Genomic DNA, 26960 nt, shown 5'->3' with positions numbered 1-26960 from the left:
AGAGGGCATTCACAAGTGCTACTGAAATGCAAATCTCTCCAGATCTGGAAAAGGTCTAGCTCTGGAATGGAAGCCTGGTAGATCAACTGAAGAATTATACTTTTAGCCTGGTTAATGTACATCAAAGCTGTTTGCAGAAGCCATTCCCTTCCCCCTGCTGCTTGAGGAATTCTCAGTTTGCAGAAGCCTTTCCCTTCCCCCTGCTCCTTGCACTTTCCCAGCTAATATAAAGAAGCCTTTCCCTGTCAGTGTAAAGAAAAGAAGCTTAAGACTGCCTGGCCCCTTCCCCATCTGAGGGGATTGACTAATGGTCAAAATGACCACAACTGCCATAGCAAGACTAGGTGCTCTCAAAATTAGCCATAACAATAATAACGGTCCCTGGGACCCTGGCCTCAGTTTGAATTCTAAGATAAACCGACCTTGCTGACAAAGTTTCTGACACATCGCTGGCTGACACCAAAAGTTAAAAACATAACTGTTACTTCGCTAGCCAACAATGATAAAGTTGTGTAACCCTACCCCCAAGCCCCGGAAAAAAGAGTAAGAAAAAAAAAAAAAAAAAACCAACAACAACAAAAAACTGTACTGTAAGCAATCATGGTTGACTTTCCCTGTGAGGCTGAGCAACCCTATGCGCGTCGGAATAAAAACCTCTGGCCATTGCAGCGATCTATTCTCAAGCTGTGTCTCTGGGGGTCACGTTCTCAACATTTGGGCCCCTGGGGTCCTAGCACAACCACTTTGCCTTATCCCATCAGTGCACTCTCACCCTACTTATCTGGAAAACAGTTTGCCCAGGACCAGCATCTTGGGCCAGGAATCACTAAACTGCTTCCCTTCAGCACACACTAACCTTAAGGGAGTTGCTTATGTCACTCGAGATTCGCTGGCCAATCAAGGCCTCCAGTCTGACCTGCCAGTCAGAAGTGGAGGCGGGTGCTTCCCGGTGCCTTGCTGCTGGTTCCTTGCTGTATCTGAGGAGGCTGGTGTGTTTTGTGTGTCCTGCTCTGTGTGCTACTGCTGGGTGCTGTGAGGGGAATTCAGGCGAGCTCTGACCTCGCTACATGGTGAGTATATGGCAGCTGCTTCCAATGGGAAGGGACAGGCGATTGGACAACTGGAGCGAGTATGGTGAGTCCTCCGTGGGGCTGAGCGCACAGCAGGAACCTCAGCTACACAGGGCCACTAGTGAGGTTTTTTGTGGTCTTAGCTGCTCTGAATAACTCTGCTCTGGGGCTTCATCTGCTTGAATATTTAAGCATGGGCTTGTGTGTTGAAACCTTCTTGGCAAGATGGGAAACACAGAAATGCCTAGTTTCTCCAGTATCTTCTACAATTTTGTTTGTTTGTTTGTCTGGTTGGTTCTTTATAACTTTTGGATATTAGCCCTCTCTTGGCTACAGGGTTGGTGATCATTTTTCTCAGTTTGTAGGCTACTGTTTTGTCCTATTGACAGTGTCCTTTCCCTTACAGAAGCGTTTCATTTTCAAGAAATGTATTAACTGTTGGTCTTAGAGCCTGAGCCATTGATGTTGTACTCGGGAAATTCTGTGTCATGTACCAATGCGTTCAAAGGTATTTCCTACTTTGTCTGCTATTAGATTCAGTGTAGCTGGTTTTATGTTGAGGTCCTTGATCCATCCTGTGCAGGGTGATTCTTCTATGTACACACTGCCAGTTAGACCAGAACAATTGTTCACGATGCTTTCTTTTTCTATTATATGGTTTTGGCTTCTTTACAAAAGAAGTGTCCATAGGTGTATGAGTTCATTTCTGGATATTATATTCCACTGATCTCCTTTTCTGTACTGATACCATTTGTTTTTTGGTTTTTTTTTTTTGTTTTTTTTGTTTTTTTTTTTTTGGTTTTCCGAGACAGGGTTTCTCTGTATAGCCCTGGCTGTCCTGGAGCTCACTTTGTAGACCAGGCTGGCCTCGAACTCAGAAATCCGCCTGCCTCTGCCTCCCGAGTGCTGGGATTAAAGGCGTGCGCCACCACGCCCGGCACCATTTGGTTTTTTATCACTATTGCTATGTAGTACTGCTTGAGATCAGGAATTGTGATGTCTCCAGAAGTTCTTTTAAGGTTCAGGATTGTTTTGGCTATCCTGGGAGTGTTTGTTCTTCCATATGAGAAAGAGATATCCACTTTCTATGATTTTGTGATTTATTTATTTATTATATATAAGTAGATTCTGCTGCCAGTTTTTGCTGTAATCGTTGTCACTGTTTGAATTTGACTGACGTTTGGGTGCAGGACTTACTTTCTATGAAGTAGAGATGACTGCACTGTACACTGATTGTGTTGTGTAATGTTCACAAAGAGGACCCTGTGCCTTGGAAGGAGAACAGGAAGTGCTCTGGTGACTCCAAAGTTTGACTAAAATACATTTTCCCAGTCTAGGGCTCTGTCTGGCCAGAGGGTGGAAGGACAGAGCTAGAAGGGCCTCACTGTCTGAACCTTTTGATCTTTGATCCCTTAATAGAGGAGCTGCTACTTTCCTGAGGACCGGTTTGGTTGTATTAGCCAATGAAGGACTCTGGGTAAGCCAAGAAATTAGTAGTACCAGTGGGTGGGGACTTACAGGTTCATTCCAGGATTCTTCTCTAAAGTAGCTTTAGGGAGCTAAGAGGGAGTCCAGAATCCATGCCATGTTCAGGCTGGGAGCCACTGTCACCAGACCAGGAAGAGCATGTCCAATTAGTTAAGGAGTGACATGTACTGTGAGCTAGATTGTGGTTTTGTTAGTACATATGGTAACCTGAGCAAAGGCTCTTGGCCCTTGAGCCTCACTGAGTATGTATTCCCTAGGGAGGAGTAGCCCTGGCAATGGAAGTGTGTGGTGCTTATAGTATCTCCTTCCATGGTACACAAGGAAGTATTGGTTTTCGTATGCAGTGGGAAGGCTAGTGGAAACCTGAAGGTCTAGTTCCTAGAATTTCTGACCATTGCATTCCACATTCTATTTTGTGGGATAAGTTTTCCCAATAGTTAAGAAAGTGGTAGAGAGAAGGTGATAGAGATCATCCTTCATTAATATTTGATTACAATCCTTTGAACTTTTCACGACCACCAACTGCAAAGATGTGATTCAAGGAAACTCAACTATTGGGCGTAATAGGAGTTTTGAAGATGCACAGGTTTTCCAGGTGTGCATGGTATTGTGAAGGTGGACATGTCAGATTCCACATCTTGTGAAAAAATCTATGTGACAGGAAGTAGACGTTAAATTACTGTTCAACATGATCTTGTGTGCAAATCACTAGGACTGGGAATTTTTGAATTGAATTTGGGGAATTATAAACCCCATGCGCAGAGGTTAAGAGCACCGACTGCTCTTCTGAAGATCCTGAGTTCAAATCTCAGCAACCACATGGTGGCTCACAGCCATCCCTACCAAGATCTGACTCCCTCTTCTGGAGTGTCTAAAGACAGCTGAAGTGTACTTACATATAATAAATGAATAAACCTTTTAAAAATTAAAAAATGGCTAATCTACAACTAGAGTGGAAGAAAAGCAACTGCTGGGGAAAAGTAAAAACAAAGGCTGTGGTTCATGGAGAAAAACAGCACTGGGGAGTTTGCACAGTAGTCAAGTGCTGACACAGACAGGAGTTTTAAGGATGGTATCACCATTAAAGAGCAAGCCTTTGCTATCCCTTGAAAGATGAAGATGGTTCCCAAATGTATCCTGTTAAGACTTGGAGAAATGTAATGAGTAGACAAAGTGTTTCAGAGTTCCAGGAAGCATCTATGTGTTGGAATTGTGGTGTAAGTGCTGCAGGGTCCATCATCACAACTTGGAAGCCAAACTTGGCACGATCACTTATCTTGTACTGGTTCTGGGATTAGGAAAGATGAAAAAGATAATATCATGAATTCTTAGTGTATGGTTTTAGTTGCTCCCTTATTCCAGCCTTCTATGGTTGAGAGAATCAGAGCTGCACTGAGGAGACTGTAAGACTTCCCTACATGAAAATGTGAGGTTGAAGCCTGAGTTGCAATTTGAGACCACAAGATACTGATCTATCTGAATGATGAGACATCTGCATGGACCACTGTGTGTAGGGAGTGGAAGTAACCAAAGAGGAAGATTTATGAGAAGTTGAAGGAGTAGGGCCATCTAAGTCCTTTGAACCTGAAGCTGCATGAGTTTGACATAACTACAGGATTGAGTGTTTGTCCTGCTGGGGTTCTTTCTTGCTTTGGTTTAATCTTCTTTAATTTTATAATTCCTTTTTTTTTTTAATGGGAATATGTATTCTATGCCTCTGTATGGTGGAAAGGTATAAATTGTTTTCTGATTTTACAAGATGTATCTGTCAAGACACTGCCTTGACTGTCAACACTCTTTGGATATTCGAACAGGGTAAACATTGTTGCAGAATATGGGAATCAGTAAAGTTAGGCTATAAATATTTTCATCCTGCGATGACCATGAACTTACAGTGACCAGACTCAGAATGCATTCAATTGAATGAAAAATCTCCCTTTCTGGGATGATGTCTTTGAACACTCTTTTGTCTTTAATAACTATTTGAGGGGAGGTCTTTGAAGCTTGTGTAAGAGGAAAGTTTCTAGATTAAAGTCCTCCTTGAGGATAGGATTGGAGTGTTCATAGACCCATTTCCTGTTCTTTGTGTCTACTGGCTTGTGGTTAAAAGTGATCAGACAGCTTCTTTCTCATGCTGTCATGCTGTCATCATATAAACTCTATCCTAAATCAAATATGATAGTGTAGAAGCAATTCCCATTCAGTCCTACCTGAGTTTGCTATTGTAATGTTTTTATAGTTTTAGTTTTGTTGTTTTTCTTTTTGAAGACAGGGTTTTTCTGTGAAACCCTGGATGTCCTGGAAGTAGTTATGTAGACTAGAATGGACCTACATTTAGAGATCTACCTATCTGCTCTTCTCAGCTGGGATTCTATATGCGTCAAGATGCCTGGCTTTATTGTTTCTAGGCCTGGAATGGATGTTTTTTTGCACATGACAAGCATGTATTGTTGTTTTCTGCTTCACTTACATTTTGAACAATAAATTTTGCCTGAGTGTATTATTCTAATTCCCAGGATGGCACGAATTTGTGACATTAATACTGTCTGATCCTTCTGATTCATTTGATTTCAAGAGTGAGACATTCTTCCTACATGTTGTCTTTGATTTGAAATGTTTGAATGACTATGAATGCATATGCACCTCTGTGTGCTTGGTCCTCACTATTGTCCAAAGATGGCCTCAGAACTCCTGAACTTGGATTAATGAATAGTTCTGAGCTTCAATGGTAAGGACTGGCAAGTGAGTCCTGTATCTAGACCAGCAAGAGATATAAAGCACTGAGCCATCTCTCCTGTACTATGTTGTTTATTTATGAAAAGCATTTAGTTTCCTAATGTTTCAATTTGTTCATTATAACTTTAAACATCGATTACCTTAAGTACATCTTATTAATGTCACAGTTTAAAGTGGGGAATTTCAGGATCTTGAAACATGAAGACAGAAGTACAGTGACTATTTAATTCTTTGTAAGAGGTTCACTGAAAACCTCTGGGGTTCTTTCTATCTTTCTTCTTTGGATTTTTATTTTGTTGTTTTTATTGTTGTTGGGTGCTTTTATTTTGTTGGTTTGTGTTTTTGTTGTTTGATAAATTTTTTTTTCTTTCTTTTTTCTTTTTTTGAGACAGTGTTTGTCTGTATAGCCCTGCTTGTCCTGGAACTCACTTTGTAGACCAGGCTGGCCTCAAACTCAGAAATCCGGCTGCCACTGCCTCCCAAGTGCTGGGATTATACAGTGAGGCACCACTACCCTCCGAGTATTTTTGCATCTGTATCCATAAGCAAAATTGGTAAATGATCTATTTCCTTGTTGGATTTTTATGTTCTTTAGCTAGCAGAGTAATTGTAGCTTCTTGAAATGAATTAGGTAGTGTTCTGTCTATTTCTACTGAGTGAAATAATTTGAGGAAAAACCTGAGGAGGAAGGTGGCCCCATGGAAAGACTAGTAGTCTCAACTGACCTGGACCTGGAGATCTCGAAACACTGAGCCACCAAGCAGGCAGCCTAAGAAGTGTCCATAGGTGTATGAGTTCATTTCTGGGTATTCGATTCTATTAGATTGATCTACCTGTCTCTACTGATACCGTTTGGTTTTTATCACTATTGCTATGTAGTACAGCTTGAGATCAGGAATTGTGATGCCTCCCGAGGTTCTTTTATGGTTCAGGATTGTTTTGGCTATCCTGGGAGTGTTTGTTCTTCCATTTGAGGTAGAGAATTCCTCTTTCTATTTTTTTAAGATTTATTATATATATATATAAGTACACTCTAGCTGTCTTCAGGCACACCAGAAAAGGGCTTCAGATCTCACTACAGATGGTTCTAAGCCATTATGTGGTTCATGGGATTTGAACTCAGGACCTCTGGAAGAACAGTCAATGATCTTAAATGCTGAGCTATCTCTCCAGCCTGAGAATTGCAACTTCAATGTCTGTAGAAAATTGTTTTTGAATTTTGAGTAGAATTGCATTGAATCTGTAGATTGCTTTTGGTACCATGGCCATACTGACTAAGTTTTTGGGGTGTCTATTTTTCAAAACTGGTTTTTTTCAGTGATGAGCTTGTGTTCCTAGAACTTGTGCCATCTACCAGGCTGGCCTTGAACTAGGAGAGTTCTGCCTGCCTCTGCCTCTTTGCCCCTCTGCCCCTCTGCCCCTCTGCCCCTCTGCCTCTGCCTCTCTGCCTCTCTGCCTCCCTGCCTCTGCGTTTCCTAGTCTTTAAGAATTTTATTCCTAGCCCCGGGCAGTTGTGGCGCACATGCCTTTAATCACTTGGGAGGCTGAGGCAGGTGGATATTTGAGTTAGAGGCCACCCTGGTCTACAAAGTGAGTTCCTGGACAGCCAGGGCTGTACAGAGAAACCCTGTCTTGAAAAAAACAAAAAAACCAAACCAAAAACAAAAGAAGAAGAAGGAGGAGGAGGCGGAGGAGAATTTCATTCCTTCCTTAAAGTGCTTTAATATTGGTTTCTCATTAGAATAATACTTTCTAAATCTTTGACTTCCCTCATGCTTGGAATTTACAGTCACATTGTACCATTGCATACCTCATCCTGCCAGTGACTTGAAGGCATTCCTGCATCTCTTCAGGCTTGACCTTTACTAATCAGTGAAATGGAATAGAGACCAGTGTGTGAGGGTCCTCTGACTTCCATCCCTTTTATTGGGCATTTAAAATGAAATGGCACTAGAGACAGAATTGACTTCACTGACCAACTCTGATGCTGCTGTATTCACAGCACAGAGAGGGATGGGGGGACAAGGACGGGAGCTTTCATGTTTCACAATATTTGGTTGTCATTTGCAATGAGTAGTCATATCATCAAAGTTTGATAATCATTAAAAGTCCTGATTGGCAGTTTCATAAACCTGGGCAATCAAAACTCTGGGTAAAGAACTGAACTCATTTTTAAAAACCAAAATTCTGTAGTTTCAGCAAGTTAACCAATACAGAAGATATGGACAGACTGGTGTGGCTCTTCCTAACAGAAATGTTATTACTCCTGACTGAAAATGCAGAATCAGAGAGAAAATATATGAGTAATACCTGGTGTGCTCAAATACTTATGTCTAAGCCCTAGAGAATATTGACCCACAAAGCCGATCTCAACTTTAAAATGATTTTTGAGATTTTACCTAAATCTTTTCAACCTTCTCATTCCTCCCTACTATTAAGCTTCAAACCTTCGAACAAATGACCTATTTAACAAGTCAAAGAGGACCTGGCCTTGAGTTTCTCCCAGCATCCCTCAGAGTCTACCTGTTAGAGGTTAGGGCTGTCTTAACACACCCCCAACATAGTGATTGAACTGCCATTCTCTGTGCAGCTCTTCCTGATGTAATTGGGCCATTTTGGTGACCTGGTCCCTTTCTATACAATTTCCCTCCTTTCCCTTTGCTCTCTTTCTCTTCTCCTCCCTCTCTTGCAAGGCTCATGTTCATGACTGCTCTGACCTCTCCAAGATGTCCATGCCTTTGCCTATGTCCTCCTTTTTTCCCTAATAAACTTACCACGCCATTATACCTTGGAGCAGCCACGTGTTTTTTTGTTGTTTTTGTTGTTCCGTTTTTTTGTTTTGTTTTGTTTTGTTTTTCATTTTTATTTTCTTTTACCTCCATTTACCACACCTTGTTTTCACATTCATGGCCAGTTTTTTGTTTTGTTTTTCCATACAGGGTTTCTGTGTAGCCCTGGCTGTCCTGGAACTCACTCTGTAGACCAGGCTGGCCTTGAACTCAAAAATCCACCTGCCTCTGCCTATGGAGTGCTGGGATTAAAGTTGTGCGCCACCATGCCCGGCTGCCAGTTTTTACTTCAATCTTTGTTACTGTTTGAATTTGACTCAAGTTTGGGTGCAGGGCTTACTTCCTATGAAGTAGAGTTGACTGCACTGTACACTGATTGTTTCATGTAATGTTCACAAAGAAGACCCTGTGCCTTGGAAGAACAAGAAGGGTTCTGGTGACTCCAAAGATTGACTAAAATACATTTTCCCAGTCTAGTGTTCTGTCTAGCCAGAGGGTGGAAGGACAGAGTTAGAAGGGCCTCACTGTCTGAACCTTTTGATCTTTGATCCCTTAATGGAGGAGCTACTACTTTCCTGAGAACTGGTTTGGTTGTATTAGCCAATGAAGGACTCTGGGTAAGCCAAGTAATTAGTAGTACTAGTGGGTGGGGGCTTACAGGTTCATTCCAGGATTCTTCTCTAAAGTAGCTGTAGGGAGCTATGAGAGCTTGGACATTTGAACAGGGTACAAGTTGTTGGTGAATATTGGAATCACTAAAGTTAGACTATAAATATTTTCATCCTGCGATGACCATGAACTTACAGTGACCAGAGTCAGAATGCAGTCAATTGAATGTAAAATCTTCTTATCTGTGATGATGTCTTTGCACATCATTTGTCCTTAATAACTATTTACACGGAGGTCTTTGAACCTTGTGTAAGAGGAAATTTTCTAGATGAAAGTCCTCCTTGCAATAGGATTGGAGTGTGTATAGACCCATTTCCTATTCTTTGTGTCTATTGTAGTTTTAATTTTGTTGTTTTTCTTTTTGAAGACAGGGTTTCTCTGTGAAATCCTGGATGTCCTAGAAGTATTTATGTAGACTAGAATGGACCTACATTTAGAGATCTACCTATGTGACTCTTCTCGGTTGGGATTATATATGCGTCAAGATGCCTGGCTTTATTTTTTCAGAGCCAGGAATGGAAGTTTTTTTGCACATGACAAGCATGTATTGTTGTTTTGAGCTTCACTTACATCTTGAATAATAATATTTGCCAGAGAGTATTATTCTAATTCCCAGGATGGCACGTAATTGTGACATTAATACTGCCTGATCCTTCCAATTCATTTAATTTTAAGAGTGAGACATTCTTCCTTCATGTTGTGTTTGTTTTGAAATGTTTGAATGACTATGCATGCATATGCACCTCTGTGTGCTTGGTCCTCATTATATAGAGTCCAAAGATGGCCTCAGAACTCCTGAACTTGGAGTCATGAGTAGTTCTGAGCTTCCACGATAAGTACTTGCAATTAAGTCCTATATCTAAGACCAGCAAGAGATATTAAGCCAGAGCCATCTCTACTACACACTATGTTGTTTATTTTTGAAAAGCATTTACTTTGCTAATGTTTTCATTTGTTCCTTATACCTTTAAACATCGATTGCCTTTAAGTACCTCTTTTTTGTTTCTTTTTAAAGATTCATCTATTTATTTATTTATTTATTTATTTATTTACTTACTTATTATATGTAAGTACACTGTAGCTGTCTTCAGAAACACCAGAAGAGGGCATCAGATCTCTTTAAGGATGGTTGTGAGCCAAAATATGGTTGCTGGGATATGGTTGCTCTCCAGTGATGGCCCATTAGGCCATCTTTTGATACAAATGCAGCTAGAGACAAGAGCTCTGGGGTACTGGTTAGTTCCTAATAATGATCCACCTATGGGGTTGCAGTTCCCTTTAGCTCCTTGGGTACTTTCTCTAGCTCCTCCATTGGGGGCCCTGTGATCCATCCAATAGCTGACTGTGAGCATCCACTTCTGTGTTTGCTAGGCCCCGGTTGTCTTCATGTCTTACCTCTGACAAGCAAACTCAGTTTTTTTAAAATTAGCCTACTTCTTCCTAATTGTGATAGAGACCGAAGACCAGCCGTGTCATCCAGCCACATGGACTGAACCACTACTATATTCTTCATCTGTCCACTTGCAGACAGACATTGTTGGACTGGTTGTGAAAGACCCACAACGTGAGGACTCCCCCAATGTCTGACTCAGGAGAGGCCACACCCCAAATCACACAAGAAACTGTCTTGCTGCAACTGCAGGAGGATTTTTATTCAAGAGCGCTCTCGGGCCCATGGTCATACACCATGCAGGGGTAGAGGACTGTGGCACCCCGAGTAGCTGCATAAGGGGGTATTTAAAGGAAGAAACCACAACTCAAGGAGGTGGGGAGGGCGTTGTTGGAAAATACTAAAAATACCAGTTAGAGTCACAAGGAAGTGTAAAGTCACAAATGTCACAAGGAATACCTGGTAATTGTGAGGGTTATTTCTCAAGACAGTTTCTAAGAGCCCCTAATGATAGCACATCTGCATAGCTGGTTCTAGCAATGGTCAGGGTGGGTCAGGGTGACTTGCTTTGAATGAACACTCTTTGAACCCAGGAAGCAGGTGGATGGAGGAAGGAATGTTGCTTTCTGTTTTATGACCAGCACACCTCGGAGCTCGGAGCACTGAGCCACAAAAGCCACACTCCCAAGCCTGGGCCCAAAAGCCTCGAATTTTGTTTTTACTTTGCTATACTTCTTCAGTTGGACCACAGCTTACAAGCCATTCCAATAAATCCACTTTCTACATGTACAGAGAAATCCGTTCTATCAGTTTTGTCCATTAGGATACCTTTATTAATACAGCTGTGGGTTTTTTCCTCTTCCCACTAAGGAAGATGTGCTTGCTAGCAATACTGTGTAGAGTTTGTCATTTGTTTCCTGCTTTTCTCCCAGGGCTGTGTAAAGTCTGATGCCTACCAGGTGAAACAAAGCTGCAGTTTACCTGACCCGTCCATGAAACCACAGAACAAAAATCTTAGTGTTTCCTAAATATCCTTTGAATTGATAATATTTTGGGCGCCCTTCCCCTATTAGCTGGATTGTTTATTTCACTGCAAGTTAAATAATGGGCCCTGCAAACTATCTGCCTTCCTTCCTGGAGGGAGAAGAGGAAGTGCTGGAAGCAAGCATAGGGGGTTAGAGGGCAGTCCCAAGTGCTACTGAAATGCAAATCTCTCCAGATCTGGAAATTGTCTAGCTCTGGAATGGAAGCCTGGTAGAACAAAGGAAGATCTATAGTTTTAGCCTGGCTAATGTACATCAAAGCTGTTTGCAGAAGCCATTCCCTTCCCCCTGCTCCTTGCCCTTTCCCTATAATATAAACAAGCCTTTCCCTGCCAATGTAAAGAAGCTCAAGACTGCCTGGCCCCTTTCTTAACTGAGGGGACTGACTAATGGTCAAAATGACCACAACTGCCCTAGCAAGACTAGCTGTTCTCAAAAATTAGACATAACAATAATAACGGTCCCTGGGACCCAGGCCTCAGTTTGAATTCTAAGATAAACCGACATTGCTGACAAAGTTTCTGACATGTCGCTAGCTGACCACCAAAAGTAATAAACATAACTGTTACTTTTCTAGCCAGCAATGATAAAGTTGTGTAACCACCCCCCCCCAAAAAAAAATTGTAAAAAAAACTGTACTGTAAGCAATCATGGTTGTTGAGCCTCCCTGCGAGGCTATGCACGTTAGAATAAAAACCTCTTGCCATTGCAGGGATCTATTGTCAAGCTGTGTTTCTTGGGGTCGCGTTCTCAACATTTGGGCCCCTGGGGTCCTAGCACAACCCCTTAGCTTTATCCCATCAGTGCACTCTCAACCTATTTATCTGGAAAACAGTTGGCCCTGGACCAGCACCATGGGCCAGGAATCCATAAGCTGTGTCTCTTCATTACACAGTAACTTTAAGGGAGTTGCTTATGTCACTCGAAACTCACTGGCCAATCAAAGCCTCCAGTCTGACCTGCCAGTCAGAAGTGGAGGCAGGTGCTTCCGGGTGCCTTGCTGCTGGTTCCATGCTGTAGCTGAGGAGGCTGGAGTGGTTTGTGTGTCCTGCTCTGTGTGCTACTGCTGCATTCTGTGAGGGGAATTCAGGAGAGCTCTGAACTTGCAGCATGGTGAGTATATGGCAGCTGTTTCCAATGGGAAGGGGCAGGTGATTGAACAACTGGAGCGAGTATGGTGAGTCCTCACTGGGGCTAGGTGCGCACCATGAACCTCAGCTTCAGAAGGCCACGTGTGAGGTTGTTTGTGGTCTTTAGCTGCTGTGAATAACTCTGCTCTGGGGCTTCATCTGCACGAGTATTTGAGCATGGGCTTGTGTGTTGAAATCTGGGCAAGATGGCAAACACAGAAATACCTAGTTCCTCCAGTATCTTCTACAATTTTGTTTGTTTGGTTGGTTGGTTGGTTTTTTTAAGACAGGGTTTCTATATATAGCCCTGGCTGTCCAGGAACTCACTCTGTAGACCAGGCAGGCCTCAAACTCAGAAATCTGCCTGCCTCTGCCTCTGCCTCTGCCTCTGCCTCGCAAGTGTTGGGATTAAAGGCATGTGCCACTACTGCCAGGCTTTTTTTTTTTTTTTAATTAATCTCATACAATTTTTACAGTTTGTTTTAAGATTGTGATTCAAGCTATATTTGGAGTTAATATGAGAAAGTTGTAAATATCACCTCGTGTCCAATATTAAGCTGCCCAGCACTGTTTTAGACTCCTCCGAGTTTATCCCATCATGTAAGTTTCTGCTGACTTTATACACTGCAGGAAGGAGTATAAAAGACGGTATTATTCTTTTTTTTTTTTTTTTTTTTTTTTGGTTTTTCGAGACAGGGTTTCTCTGTGTAACCCTGGCTGTCCTGGCACTCACTTTGTAGACCAGGCTGGCCTCGAACTCAGAAATCCGCCTGCCTCTGCCTCCCGAGTGCTGGGATTAAAGGTGTGCGCCACCACACCCGGCCGACGGTATTCTTCTTAAGAAGCTGTCCTAGCATAAGGTATTGCTTGTGCCGGACCTTCCCATCCCAACTTCTGTACTTTGTACCTTCTGCCTTTCTTGTCCTTTTCATCCTTTGGGATCTTCCACTTAGGACTGTGTCACTGTTTCAGGTTTCTGATGTACTTAAGAAGTACTTCTGGGGTATATTTAGTGTGTAAATCTCCCCTCTGCCTAAGTGGCTAGACTTGCAGTCCTTTCTGTCCCTGTCTAAATTGTTCAAAGTGTAACCTGGAGGCTGAACATAAATGAGAACAAGGATAATGGCAGCTGTGGAATGCAAGGCCTGTTCTAGGCTGGCTCCTCTTTGAGCAGTAACCAGTGCTTTACACATGCGATTATTTGGTGTTTTTTTTTTTTCGGTTTTTATTTAATTAATTAATTAATTTATTTATTTATTTATTTTGGTTTTTCGAGACAGGGTTTCTTTGTGTAGCCGGGGGGTCCTAGAACTCACTCTGTACACCATGCTGTCCTCGAACTCAGAAATCAGCCTGCCTCTGCCTCCGGAGTGCTGGGATTAAAGGTGTGCATCACCACTCAGGGTGACTCATGCTATTGTTAAAGAGATATTTCTTTCTTTCTTTTTTAAAAAATATTTATTTATTTTTTATATGTAAGTACACAGTATCTGTCTGCATACACTCCAGAAGAGGGCGTCAGATCTCATTATTCATGGTTGTGAACCACCATGTTGTTGTTGGTTTTGAACTCCGGCCCTCGGAAGAGCAGTCAGTGCTCTTACCCACTGAGCCATCTCTCCAGTCCAAAGAGATATTTCTTTTTTTTTTTTAAGATTTATTTATTTATTATATATAAGTACACTGCAGCTGTCTTCAGACACTCCAGAAGAGGGCGCCAGATCTCGTTGCGGATGGTTGTGAGCCACCACGTGGTTGCTGGGATTTGAACTCTGGACCTTCGGAAGAGCAGTCGGGAACTCTTACCCACTGAGCCATCTCACCAGCCCAAAAGTATTTCTTAGGTTTTAACTCTTTTTTTTTTTTTTTGGTTTTTTGTGACAGGGTTTCTCTGTGTAGCCCTGGCTGTCCTGGAACTCACTTTGTAGACCAGGCTGGCCTCGAACTCAGAACCCCCTGCCTCTGCCTCCCAAGTGCTAGGATTAAAGGTGTGCGCCACCACGCCCGACATGAGATATTTCTTAATTAATGTTCTTATTGTGTGTATAGTGATTTCTCCCTGGGAAGGCATAGGAATTCTAGAACTGCTGCATCTTCAGCCTTTTAGGAAAAGGTTTGAGGCATGCTATGTTGAGTCAGGTGGCCTTGATCTCAGTCTGTTGCTCCCCAGGTTATCAATGCCTTTGCTGTCCTCTTCATCAAACTTTTTTTTTTGTTTGTTTGTTTTTTTGGTTTTTTGAGACAGGGTTTCTCTGTATAGCCCTGTCTGTCCTGGAACTCACTTTGTAGACCAGGCTGGCCTCTCACTCAGAAATCTGCCTGCCTCTGCCTCCCCAGTGCTGGGGCTAAAGGTGTGCGCAACCACGCCTGGCTTTTCATCAAACTTTTTTTTTTTTTTTTTAAAGATTTATTTATTATATGTAAGTACACTGTAGCTGTCTTCAGACACTCCAGAAGAGGGCGCCAGATCTCGTTGCGGATGGTTGTGAGCCACCACGTGGTTGCTGGGATTTGAACTCTGGACCTTCGGAAGAGCAGTCTGGTGCTCTTACCCACTGAGCCATCTCACCAGCCCCTCATCAAACTTTTTAAATCCCTACATTAAAGGGCCTTATCGCAATAGAGTTTTGAAATGAACATTTTGCATCCAGTTCCTGGCTATTATAAATAAGGTTGATACGAACATAGTGGAGCATGTTTCCTTGCGATATGTGGAACATCTTTTGGGTATATACCCTGGAGTGGTATATCTGTGTCTTGAGATAGAACTATACTAAGTTTTCTGACATACCACCAGCTTGAGTTCCAGAGTGGTTGTACACGTTTACAACCCTACAAGAGATGGAGGAGTGTTTGCCTTTCTCAATGTCCTTACTTGCATGTGCTGTTCCTTGAGTTTTCAATTTTAGCCATTCTGATGCATGTAAAGTGGAATCTCAGGGTTGTTTTTGTTTGCATTTACCTGATTAGCAACAATGTTGAACATTTATTTGATTGATACTAGGTCATTTGAGAATTCTGGATTGGCTCTGTATCCGATTTTTAATCAGGTTGTTTTTTTTTTTTTTTTTTTTTTTTGCATCTAACTTCTTGAGTTCTTTATAACTTTTGGATATTAGCCCTCTGTTGGCTATAGGGTTGGTGAACATCTTTTCTGAGTTTTTGGCTACTGTTTTGTCCTATTGACAGTGTCCTTTCCCTTACAGAAGCTTTTCATTTTCAAGAAATGTATTAACTGTTGGTCTTAGAGCCTGAGCCATTGATGTTCTACTCAGGAAATTCTGCGTCCTGTGCCAATGTGTTCAAGGGTATTTCCTACTTTGTCTGCTGTTAGATTTAATTTGGCTGGTTTTATGTTGAGGTCCTTGATCCATCCTGTGCAGGGTGATTCTTCTATATACACACTGCCAGTTAGACCAGAACATTTGTTCACAATGCTTTCTTTTTCTATTCCATGGTTTTTTCTTCTTTGCGTAAGAATTGTCCATAGGTGTATGAGCTCATTTCTGGGTATTCGTTTATATTCGATTGATCTGCCTGATAATCCTTTGGCTTTTATCACTATTGCTATGTAGTACAGCTTGAGATGAGGAATTGTGATGTCTCCAGAAGTTCTTTTATGGTTCAGGATTGTTTTGGCTATCCTGGGAGTGTTTGTTCTTCCATATGAGGAAGAGATTTCCACTTTCTATTTTTTTAAGATTCATTATTTTTTGGGCTGGTGAGATGGCTCAGTGGGTAAGAGCACCCGACTGCTCTTCCGAAGGTCCAGAGTTCAAATCCCAGCAACCACATGGTGGCTCACAACCATCCGCAACGAGATCTGGCGCCCTCTTCTGGAGTGTCTGAAGACAGCTACAGTGTACTTACATATAATAAATAAATCTTTTAAAAAAAGATTTATTATTTTTATTATATATAAGTAGACTCTAGCTGTCTTCAGGCACACCAGAAAAGGGTTTCAGATCTCACTAAAGATGGTTGTAAGCCATTATGTGGTTCATGGGATTTGAACTCAGGACCTCTGGAAGAATAGTCAGTAATCTTAAATGCTGAGCCACTCTCTAGCCTGAGAATTGCAAATCCTATGTCTGTAGAAAATTGTGTTTGAGATTTGAGGGGAATTGCATTGAATTTGTAGATTGCTTTTGGTACCATGGCCATACTGACAATGTTTTTTGGTTGTTTGTTTTTCAAAACTGGTTTTTCTGAGTGATGAACTTGTGTTCTTAGAACCTGTTCCATCTACCAGGCTTGCCTTGAACTCAGAGTTCTGCCTGCCTCTTTGCCTCTCTGCCTCTGCATTTCCCAGTCTTTAAGAATTTTATTTCTAGGTAGGCAGTGGTGGCCCACAAGCCTTTAATCCCAGCACTTGGGAGGCAGAGTCAGGCTGATATTTGAGTTACAGGCCAGCCTGGTCTACAAAGTGAGTTCCTGGAGAGTTAGGGCTATAAAGAGAAACCCTGTCTCGAAAATCCAAAAAAAAAAAAAGGAGAAAAAGAAGAATAATTTCATTCCTTCCTTAAAGTGCTTTAATATTGGTTTCTCATTAGAATAATACTTTCTAAATCTTTGGCTTCCCTCATTGTTGGAATTAACAGTTGCATTGTACCATTGTATACCTCATCCTGCCTCTGTGGTCCAGTGACTTTAAGGCATTCCTGCAACTCTTTCAGGCTTGACCCTTACTACTCAATGAAATGGAAAAGGGACCAGTGTGTGAGGGTCCTCTTACTTCCATCCCTTTTATTGGGCATTTAAAATGAAATGGGACTTGAAACAGAATTAACTTCACTGACCAACTCTGATGCTGCCATATTCACAGCACAGAGAGGGATGGGAGGCATAAGTGTGGTAGCTTTCATGTTTCACAATATTTGGTTGTCATTCACAATGAGTAGTCAGGTCATCAAATTTTGATAATCAATAAATGTCCGGACTGGCGAATTTGTTAATTTCATAAACCTGGGCACTCAAAACTCTGGATAAAGAACTGAACTCAGCCGGGCGTGGTGGCGCACGCCTTTAATCCCAGCACTTGGGAGGCAGAGGCAGGCGGATCTCTGAGTTCGAGGCCAGCCTGGTCTACAGAGTGAGTTCCAGGACAGCTGGGCTACACAGAGAAACCCTGTCTCGAAAAACCAAAAAAAAAAAAAAAAAAAAAAAAAAAAAGAACTGAACTCATTTTTACAAACCAGAATTCTGTAGTTTCACCTAGTTAACCAGTGCAGAAGTTATGAATAAACTGGTGTGGCTCTTCCTAACAGGAATGTTATTACTCCTCTCTGAAAATACAGAATCAGAGAGAAAATATATGAAGTAATACCTGGTGTGCTCTAATACTTATGTCTACTCCCTAGAGAATATTGACCTACAAGGCCGATCTCAACTTTAAAATGATTTTTCAGATTTTTCTTAAATATTTTCCACCTTCTCATTCCTCCCTACTATTAAGCTTCAAACCGTCGAACAAATGACCTATGTAACAAGTCAAAGTGGACCTGGCCTTGAGTTTCTCCCAGCTTCCCTCAGAGTCTACCTGTTAGAGGTTAGGGCTGTCATAACACACCCCCAATGTAGTGATTGAACTGCCATTCTCTGTACAGCTCTTCCTGATGTAATTGGGCCATTTTGGTGACCTGGTTCTTTTCTCTACCATTTCACTCCTTTCCTTTGGTCTGTTTCTCTTCTCCTCCCTCTCTTGCATGGCTCATGTTCATGACTACTCTGACCTCTCCAAGATGTCCATGCCTTTGCCTATGTCCTCCTTCTGTCCCTAATAAACTTATCACGCCATTATACCTTGGAGCAGCCACACGTTTTTTTGTTTGTTTGTTTGGTTGGTTGGTTGGTTGGTTGTTTTCATTTTATTTCCTTTTACCTCCATTTACTACACCTTGTTTTCAAATTCATGGCCAGTTTTTGCTTTAATCGTTGTCACTGTTTGAATTTAACTGACATTTGAGTGCAGGACTTACTTTCTATGAAGTAGAGATGACTGCACTGCACACTGATTGTGTTGTGTAATGTTCACAAAGAGGACCCTGTGCCTTGGAAGGAGAACAGGAAGTGCTCTGGTGACTCAAAAGTTTGACTAAAATACATTTCCCCAGTCTAGGGCTCTGTCTGGCAAGAGGGTGGAAGGACAGAGCTAGAAAGGCCTCATGTCTTAGCCTTTTGATCTTTGATCTCTTAATGGAGGAGCCTCTACTATCCTGAGGATTGGTTTGGTTGTTTTAGCCAATGAAGGACTTTGGGTAAGCCATGACATTAGTAGTACTAATTAGTAGTGAATGGAGGCTTACAGGTTCATTCCAGGATTCTTCTCTAATGTAGCTGTAGAGAGCTAGGAGGGAGTCCAGAAGCCATATCATGTTCAGGCTGGGAGCAACTGTCACTGGACCAGGAAGAGCAGGTCCAATTAGCTAAGGAGTGACATGTACTGTGAGCTAGATTGTGGTTTTGTTAGTACATTTGGTAACCTGTGCAAAGGCACTTGGCCCTTGAGCCTCACTGAGTATATATTCCCTAGGGAGGAGTATCCCTAGCAATGGAAGGGTGTGGTGCTTATAATATCTCTGTCCATGGTACACACAAAAGTATTGGTTTTCGTATGCAGTGAGAATACCACTGGAAACCTGAAGGTCTTTTTCCTACAAGTTCTGACCATTGCATTCCATTCCATTCCATTCAGTTTTGGGCGATAAGTTTTGCCAATAATTAAGAAACTGGTAGAGAGAGAAGGTGATAGAGATCATCCTTCAGTAATATTTGATCAGAATCCTTTGAACTTTTCATGACCTTCAACTACAAAGATGTGATTCAAGGAAATTCAACTATTCGGCGTAATAGGAGTTGTGAAGATGCAGAGGTTTTTCAGATGTGCATGTTATTGTGAAGGAAGACATGTCAGATTCCACATCTTGTGACAAAATCCATGTGTCCGGAAGTAGACATTAAATTACTGTTCAACATGACGTTGTGTACAAATCAGTAGGACTGGGACTTCCTGAAACCTACTTTGGGCCCAGAGGGTCTATAAAGCCAAACAGAGCTTACCTTTCTGATCACCTTCATTTCCAAAGAGCCTGGAGCCTCTCAGTGTGGAAGAGAGAGCAGCAGTAAGTGGAGAGCCAGAAATATGACAGTATAGACGCTTCTATGAGTTATTTTGTGGGAATTATAAACCCCATGCGCATAGGTTAAGAGCACTGACTGCTCTTCTGAAGGTCCTGAGTTCAAATCCCAGCAACCACATGGTGGCTCACAACCATCCCTAACGAGATCTGACTCCCTCTCCTGGAGGGTCTAAAGACAGCTGCAGTGTACTTACATATAATAAATGAATAAATCTTATGAAAATAAAAAATATCTAATCTACAAATAGAGGGGAATAATAGCAACTTCTGGGGAAAAGTAAAAACAAAGGCTGCAGTTCATGGAGAAAAACAGCACTAGGGAGTTTGCACAGTAGTCAAGTGCTGACACAGACAGGAGTTTTAAGGATGGTATCACCATTAAAGAGCATGCCATTGCTCTCCATTGAAAGCTGAAGATGGTTCCCAAATGTATCCTGCTAAGACTTGGAGTAGACAAGTGATTCAGAGTTCCAGGAAACATCTATGCAAAAAGTGTTGGAATTGTGGTCCAAGCGCTGCAGGGTCCATCATCACAACTTGCAAGCCAAACTTGGCACGATCACTTTTCTTGTACTGGTTCTGGAATTAGGAAAGATGAAAAAGATAATGTCATGAATTCTTAGTGTGTGGTTTTAGTTGCTCACTTGTTCCAGCCATCTATGTTTGAGAGAATCAGAGCTGCACTGAGGAGACTGTAAGACTTCCCTGCATGAAAATGTGAGGTTGAAGCCTGAGTTGCAATTTCAGACCACAAGATGCTGATACATCTGAGTGAAGAGACATCCGCCATGGACCGCTGTGTGTAGGGAGTGGAAGTAACCAAAGAGGAAGATTTATGAGAAGTTGAAGGAGTAGGGCATCTAAGTCCTTTGAACCTGAAGCTGCATGAGTCTGAGACACAACTATAGGATTGGGTGTTTGTCCTGCTGGGGTTATTTCTTGCTTTGGTTTAATCTTCTCTAACTTTATAATTCCTTTCTTTTGGAGTGGGAATATGTATTATATGCCACTGTATGCTGGAAGGTATAAATTGTTTTCTGATTTTACAAGATGTATCTGTCAAGAGACTGCCTTGACTGTCAACTGAGAGTGTAGACATTTGAATAGGGTACATGTTGTTGCAGAATATGGGAATCATTAAGCCGGGCGTGGTGGCACACGCCTTTAATCCCAGCACTCGGAAGGCAGAGGCAGGCGGATTTCTGAGTTCGAGGCCAGCCTGGTCTACAAAGTGAGCTCCAGGACTGCCAGGGCTATACAGAGAAACCCTGTCTCGTAAAACCAAAAAAAAAAAAAAAAAAAAGAAAAAAAAAAAAAAGAATATGGGAATCAGTAAAGTTAGACTATAAATATTTTCATCCTGCGATGACAGTGAACTTACAGTGACCAGAGTCAGAATGCAGTCAATTGAATGAAAAATCTTCCTATCTGTGATGATGTCTTTGCACATCATTTGTCCTTTATAACTATTTGCAGGGAGGAGTTTGAAGCTTGTGTGAGAGGAAAGTTTCTAAATGAAAGTCCTCCTTGAGGATAGGATTGGAGTGTCCATAGACCCATTTCGTGTTGGGTCTACTGGCTTGTGGTTAAAAGTGATCAGTCAGCTTATTTCTCATGCTGTCATCATATAGACTCTATCCCTAAATCAAATCTGATAGTGTATAAGCAATTCCCATTCAGTCCTACCTGATTTTGCTATGTCGTGTTTTTATAGTTTTAATTTTGTTGTTTTTCTTTTTGAAGACAGGGTTTCTCTGTGAAATCCTGGATGTCCTAGAAGTAGTTATGTAGACTAGAATGGACCTACATTTAGAGATCTACCTATGTGACTCTTCTCAGCTAAGATTATATATGGGTCAAGATGCCTGGCTTTATTGTTTCAGGGCCGGGAATGGATTTTTTTTTTTCACATGACAAGAATGTATGGTTGTTTTGTGCTTCAGTTACATCTTGAATAATAAAATTTGCCAGAGAGTATTATTCTAATTCCCAGGATGGCTCTTAATTGTGACATTAATACTGTCTGATCCTTCTAATCATTTGATTTTAAGAGTGAGACATTCTTCCTACATGTTGTCTTGGTTTGGAAATGTTTGAATGACTATGAATGCATATGCACCTCTGTGTGCTTGGTCCTCACTATAGTCAAAATAAGGCCTCAGAACTCCTGAACTCAGAGTCCTGAATAGTTCTGAGCTTCCATGATAATTCCTGCAATTGAGTCCTGTATCTAAGACCAGCAAGAGATATTAAGCCCTTGCCATCTCTCCTACACTATGTTGTTTATTTATGAAAAGCATTTAGTTTCCTAATGTTTCAATTTGTTCATTATAACTTTATATATTTATTTATTCATTTACTATATGTAACTTCACTGTAGCTGTCTTTAGAAACACCAAAAGAGGGCATCCCCTCTCTTTAAGGATGGTTGTGAGCAGAAATGTGGTGCTGTGATTTGAACTCAGGACCTTTGAAAGAGCAATCAGTGCTCTTAACCACTGAGCCATCTCTCCAGCCCTTTAAGTTACATCTTATCTATGTCACAGTTTAAACTGTGGAATCAGGATCATGGAATATGAAGACAGAAGAATTACAGTGACTATTTAATTCTTTGTAGGAAGTTCACTAAAAACCTCTGAGGTTCTTCCTATCTTTCTTCTTTGGGTTTTTATTTTGTTGATTTTATTGTTGTTGGGTGCTTTTATTTTTTGGTTTTGGTTTCTGTTGTTGTTGTTTGATAGTTTTTTTTTTTTTTTTTTCGAGACAAGGTTTCTCTGTATAGCCCTGGCATTCCTAGAACTCACTTTGTAGACCAGGCTGGCCTCGAACTCAGAAATCAGCCTGCCTCTGCCTCCCAAGTACTGGGATTAAAAGCGTGAGCCACCATGCCTCGCTTGTTTGATAGATTTTTGCAGCAGAGACAGGGTCATAATGAGTAGTGCTGCGTTTCTGGAATTTGTTTAATAGACCAGATTGGCATACAAGTCAATGAGATACACATGCCTGTACTTCCTGAACATTTCAATTAAGGGCATGAGCAAATATACCCAGCTTGCTAATAGTTTTTTTGTTGTTTATACTGATTTTTCAGTCGTGTTAATCCGTTTGCCCCCCCACCCCCCTCTGTATTTGAATTGGCATTTCTTTTGCTAGGCTATATGCTCTTCAAAGAGCACAGCATTCTCAAGTGAACCTCATAATTTGGTTTTCTTTTTTTTATTTAAAAAAAAATCCTTATTATTATACATTAGTATACAATAGCTGTCTTCCTACACAACAGAAGAGGGCATCAGATCGCATTATGGATGGTTGTAATACACCATGTGGTTGCTGGGATTTGTACTCAGGACCTTCAGAAGAGCAGTTGGTGCTCTTAACCACTGAGCCAATTTTGCAGCCCCATAATTTGGGTTTCATAATTTGGTTTGAAAATGATTTCATGATTATAGCAGGATTTCTCTGTCATGGGCTATGTGTGGGGATTGTCAAGATCAAATGAATATATTGTCAGTCAAGTATTCATTACAGAATTATCACTATCACACTTTGTGTTGTACATACATACGGGATTTTAGGATGCATTGACCTTTGATGATGTGCATGTTCACTTCACTCGGGAGGAATGGTGCTTGCTGGATCCATCTCAGAAGAGACTTTACAAAGATGTCATGCTGGAGAACTACAGGAATCTCACTGCTATAGGTAAACCTGAATTTTCCTTTCAATTTTAAAATAAGGTGGGGGAACAGCTGAATTCTTTGTTATTGATGCCCTTGTGTAATCTTGAATGAGAATAAGGAAGAATGAGGCAAAAAGTAGACATGGTTCTAAGGTTAACTGAAAATAGTGGCTTATGGACAAATTTCCAACAATAATTATTTTCTGGTCCTATATTTTAGGCTACAGTTTGAATGACCATAACATTGAAGAACATTGTCAAAATGATAGAAGATATGGAAGGTAATTTTTTGTGAAACTTTATTCTAATGAGCTTCTGAAGAAAATTTAATGTGCTCTCTAAATTTTAAGGCGAAGCAACAGTATTTTTTTTCTTTTACTGCTTTAGGTTAGTTTTTGAGCATTAGATTCTCACAAAACCAAGTACCTTGATTCCAGGCAGCTGATAGGTTCTTGCAACGCACTCCTCTATCACAGTATTTCTTAACATATATAACTGTTTGAATTGTATCACCATTTGAACTATACTGTAGCACTTCCATTCCATGTACATTCACACCAATCAGATATTACAAATTGTACACACACTGAATATGTGTATGTGCAAAATCTTCTACTGAGCAAATAGTTCATGGTTAAGCTGTTGTTACTCATATACTTGTCTTAAATCTGATAAGTTTAGTGAGAGGGGAATTTTATGAGCGTTAAGGATGTTGTGCTGGAGAAACCTTACTCCCTACCATATGAGGAACAAAAAGTCAAACTGTGTGAAAGTAAGTTGGAAACCCTTTATTTGTTATTCTTTTAATAGGTATATCATATGTCATACTGGATACAGGCCATATGAGCAGAAGGATTTTGAAAGAAACAGAGTATCTCTGTTTCCTAGAACTATATATTAGATCATAGACTGTTTCAGTAAATCTCCAACCAAAATAGGCCCTGGCAATGAAAATACAACTCAGTTAATATGAACATATTCTGTGCGCCTTGTCTGGGCAGATCTACTGCTACTCACTCTACCATCTTCTCCATCCATGAGACCCCTGTGAACTTGCAGTTTCTCCGGGCCATGTGCTTCTGTTCTGCTTTTCTTCTTCCTCCTCCTCTTTGTCCTCTCCCTCTTCCATTTTCTCCTCCTTCTCTCTCCCTACCTTCCAATCAACTTTCCCGTTAATGTGCCCAATCATCAGCTCTCTTTATTTTACAAATTAAGGTGGGAAGATTGTGTACAGGAAATCACATGAGGGCTGACTCATTGCATATTCACAGCCACTCACAGGAGAATTTAATTAACATCAAATATAATTAGCCAAGGTCTATCCACAACAGTATAGATAGGCCCCACTTTAAGGAGACTTTCTGAATGTGATACAAGTTTCTAGTCACTTAGATTTTCAGCTTCATTTGGAATCCAACCATAAAATTACTGAAGAAAATCCTATGAGCATTAAGAATATGGAATTTTTGATTGTCCTTCACTTTTCAAATATGATATGACTCACAGTGCAAGAAAATTTGTGAACATAATTATGGAGGTAAATCTGTGTATTCATGCAGTTTTGTTCAAGTATCTGAAAAATTTGATGTATATAAAGTCTGGTGTAAATGTGAGCCATGGAATAAATACCCTAAGCATCACAGGTATCTCTAATGTTGAAAAACAACCCACAAGGAAGGGGAACACCAAGACTGTAAACAATGTGATAAAACATTTTTTTCATAGATTCATTTTATTATTTATTTTATGTATGTGAACTCACTGTCAATTTCTTCGGACACACCAGAAGAGGGCATGGAATTCCATTAGAGATGGTTGAGAGCCACCATATGGAAGCTGGGATTTGAACTGAGGACCTCTGGAAGAGAAGTCAATGCTCTTAACAGCTAAGCCATCTCTCTAGTCCCGTGATAAAACCCTAAAATCAGAATCTACGCTATAATTAGACCAAAATTTAAAACTAATTTATACAGATAGAAAGGATTCATCATTGTAATTAATGTAATAAAATTTTACATGTCCCAATTATCATTGCAGGCACGAAAGAAGTTCTGCTGGGGAGAAACCCTATGAATATACACAATGGGATAAAGCCTTCAAATATCACAGTCATCTTCAAAAGCTTGAAAGAAACCAAACTCAAGACAAAAACTCTGAAGTCTTTCAACATAGTAAAGTGCTTGCATGTCAAAGTACTCTCCAAAGAAATAAAAGAACAGATACTAGAGAGAAATGCTACAAATGTAATGAATGTGATAAAGCCTTTTTACAGCTCAAGTATCTTCGAGTACATGAAAAAACACATTCTGGGATGAAACCCTATGAATGTAATCAATGTGGTAAAGCCTTTTTACATCTCAGCTATCTTAGAATTCATGAAAGAACACATACTGGAGAAAAACCTTACAAATGTAATGAATGTGGTAAAGCCTTTACACAAAGGAGTCATCTTCAAAGCCATAAAATAGTACATACTGGAGTGAGACCCTACATGTGTAATCAGTGTAATAAAGCCTATCCACAGCGGAGTTATCTCCGAAAACATGAAAGAACACATACTGGAGAGAAACCCTACACATGTAATCAATGTGGTAAGGCCTTTTTACAACCCCTCTATCTTCAAATACATGAAAGAACACATACTGGAGAGAAACCCTACAAATGTAATCAGTGTGATAAAGCCTTTGCACATTTCACGTATCTTCAATTACATGAAAGAAGACACACTGCAGAGAAACCCTATGAATGTAATCAATGTGGTAAAGCCTTTTTACAACCCCTCTATCTTCAAATACATGAAAGAACACATACTGGAGAGAAACCCTATGAATGTAATCAATGTGATAAAGCCTTTGCACATTTCAAGTATCTTCGAGAACATGAAAGAAGACACACTGCAGAGAAACCCTATGAATGTAATCAATGTGGTAAAGCCTTTTTATATCCCAGCAATCTAAGAACACATGAAAGTACACATACTGGAGAGAAACCTTACCAATGTATTCAATGTGATAAAGCCTTTCCACAACTCAAGTGTCTTAGATTACATGAAAGAAGACATACTGGAGAGAAACCCTATGAATGTAATCAATGTGGTAAAGCCTTTTTACAACCCTACTGTCTTCGAATACATGAAAGAACACATACTGGAGAGAAACCCTACAAATGTAATCAATGTGGTAAAGCCTTTTTACAACCCCACTATCTTCGAAAACATGAAAGAACACATACAGGAGAGAAACCTTACCAGTGTAATCAGTGTGATAAAGCCTTTGCACAAGGCAATAATCTCAAAGTACATACAAGGATGCATACTGGAGAGAAACCCTATGAATGTAAGGGATTTGGTAAAGCCTTTGCACATTACAATACGCTCCAATTACATAAAAACGACCATACTGAAGAAATTCTATGAATGTAATCACAGGGTGAACCATTTGAAAATCACAGTAGTCTCTGGAAACAAAAAAGGAACCATCTAGGAAAGAACCCCCTATAAAGTTCTTTTTTTTTTTTTTTTATTACATATTTTCCTCAATTACATTTCCAATGCTATCCCAAAAGTTCCCCATAGCGCCCCCCACTTCCCTACCCACCCATTCCCATTCTTTTGGCCCTGGCATTCCCCTATATTGGGGCATATAAAGTTTGCAAGTCCAATGGGCCTCTCTTTCCATTGATGGCCAACTAGGCCATCTTTCGATACATATGCAGCTAGAGACAAGAGCTCCGGGGTTCTGGTTAGTACATCATGTTGTTCCAACAATAGGGTTGCAGATCCCTTTAGCTCCTTGGGTACTTTCTCTAGCTTCTCCATTGGGAGCCCT

General features: G+C 40.8%; 1 protein-coding gene across 1 annotated transcript; it reads left to right on the top strand.

The window, feature by feature from the left end:
• The first annotated feature begins 972 nt into the window (after nt 1–972).
• Nucleotides 973–26746, top strand: LOC110288399 (uncharacterized). Its single transcript, XM_085841821.1, has 4 exons — nt 973–1070; nt 23030–23156; nt 23354–23414; nt 25171–26746. Exons 1-4 carry the CDS (start codon nt 1068–1070, stop codon nt 26546–26548), a joined length of 1569 nt encoding a protein of 522 aa, XP_085697947.1. The 5' UTR covers nt 973–1067; the 3' UTR covers nt 26549–26746.
• The last annotated feature ends 214 nt before the right edge of the window (nt 26747–26960 follow it).

Source organism: Mus caroli, unplaced genomic scaffold, assembly GCF_978045245.1.
Source record: "Mus caroli unplaced genomic scaffold, Mus_caroli_1 scaffold_8, whole genome shotgun sequence".
In the NCBI taxonomy this organism is placed as follows: domain Eukaryota; kingdom Metazoa; phylum Chordata; class Mammalia; order Rodentia; family Muridae; genus Mus; species Mus caroli.
The sequence above is the reverse complement of the archived record's forward strand: the minus strand, read 5'-3'. Positions and strand labels throughout refer to the sequence as shown.

Coding starts and splice junctions, on each gene's coding strand:
- LOC110288399 (XM_085841821.1), top strand. Junction 23,157..23,353: donor CAGGAATCTCACTGCTATAG/GTAAACCTGAAT, acceptor CCTATATTTTAG/GCTACAGTTTGAATGACCAT. Junction 23,415..25,170: donor AATGATAGAAGATATGGAAG/GTAATTTTTTGT, acceptor TTATCATTGCAG/GCACGAAAGAAGTTCTGCTG.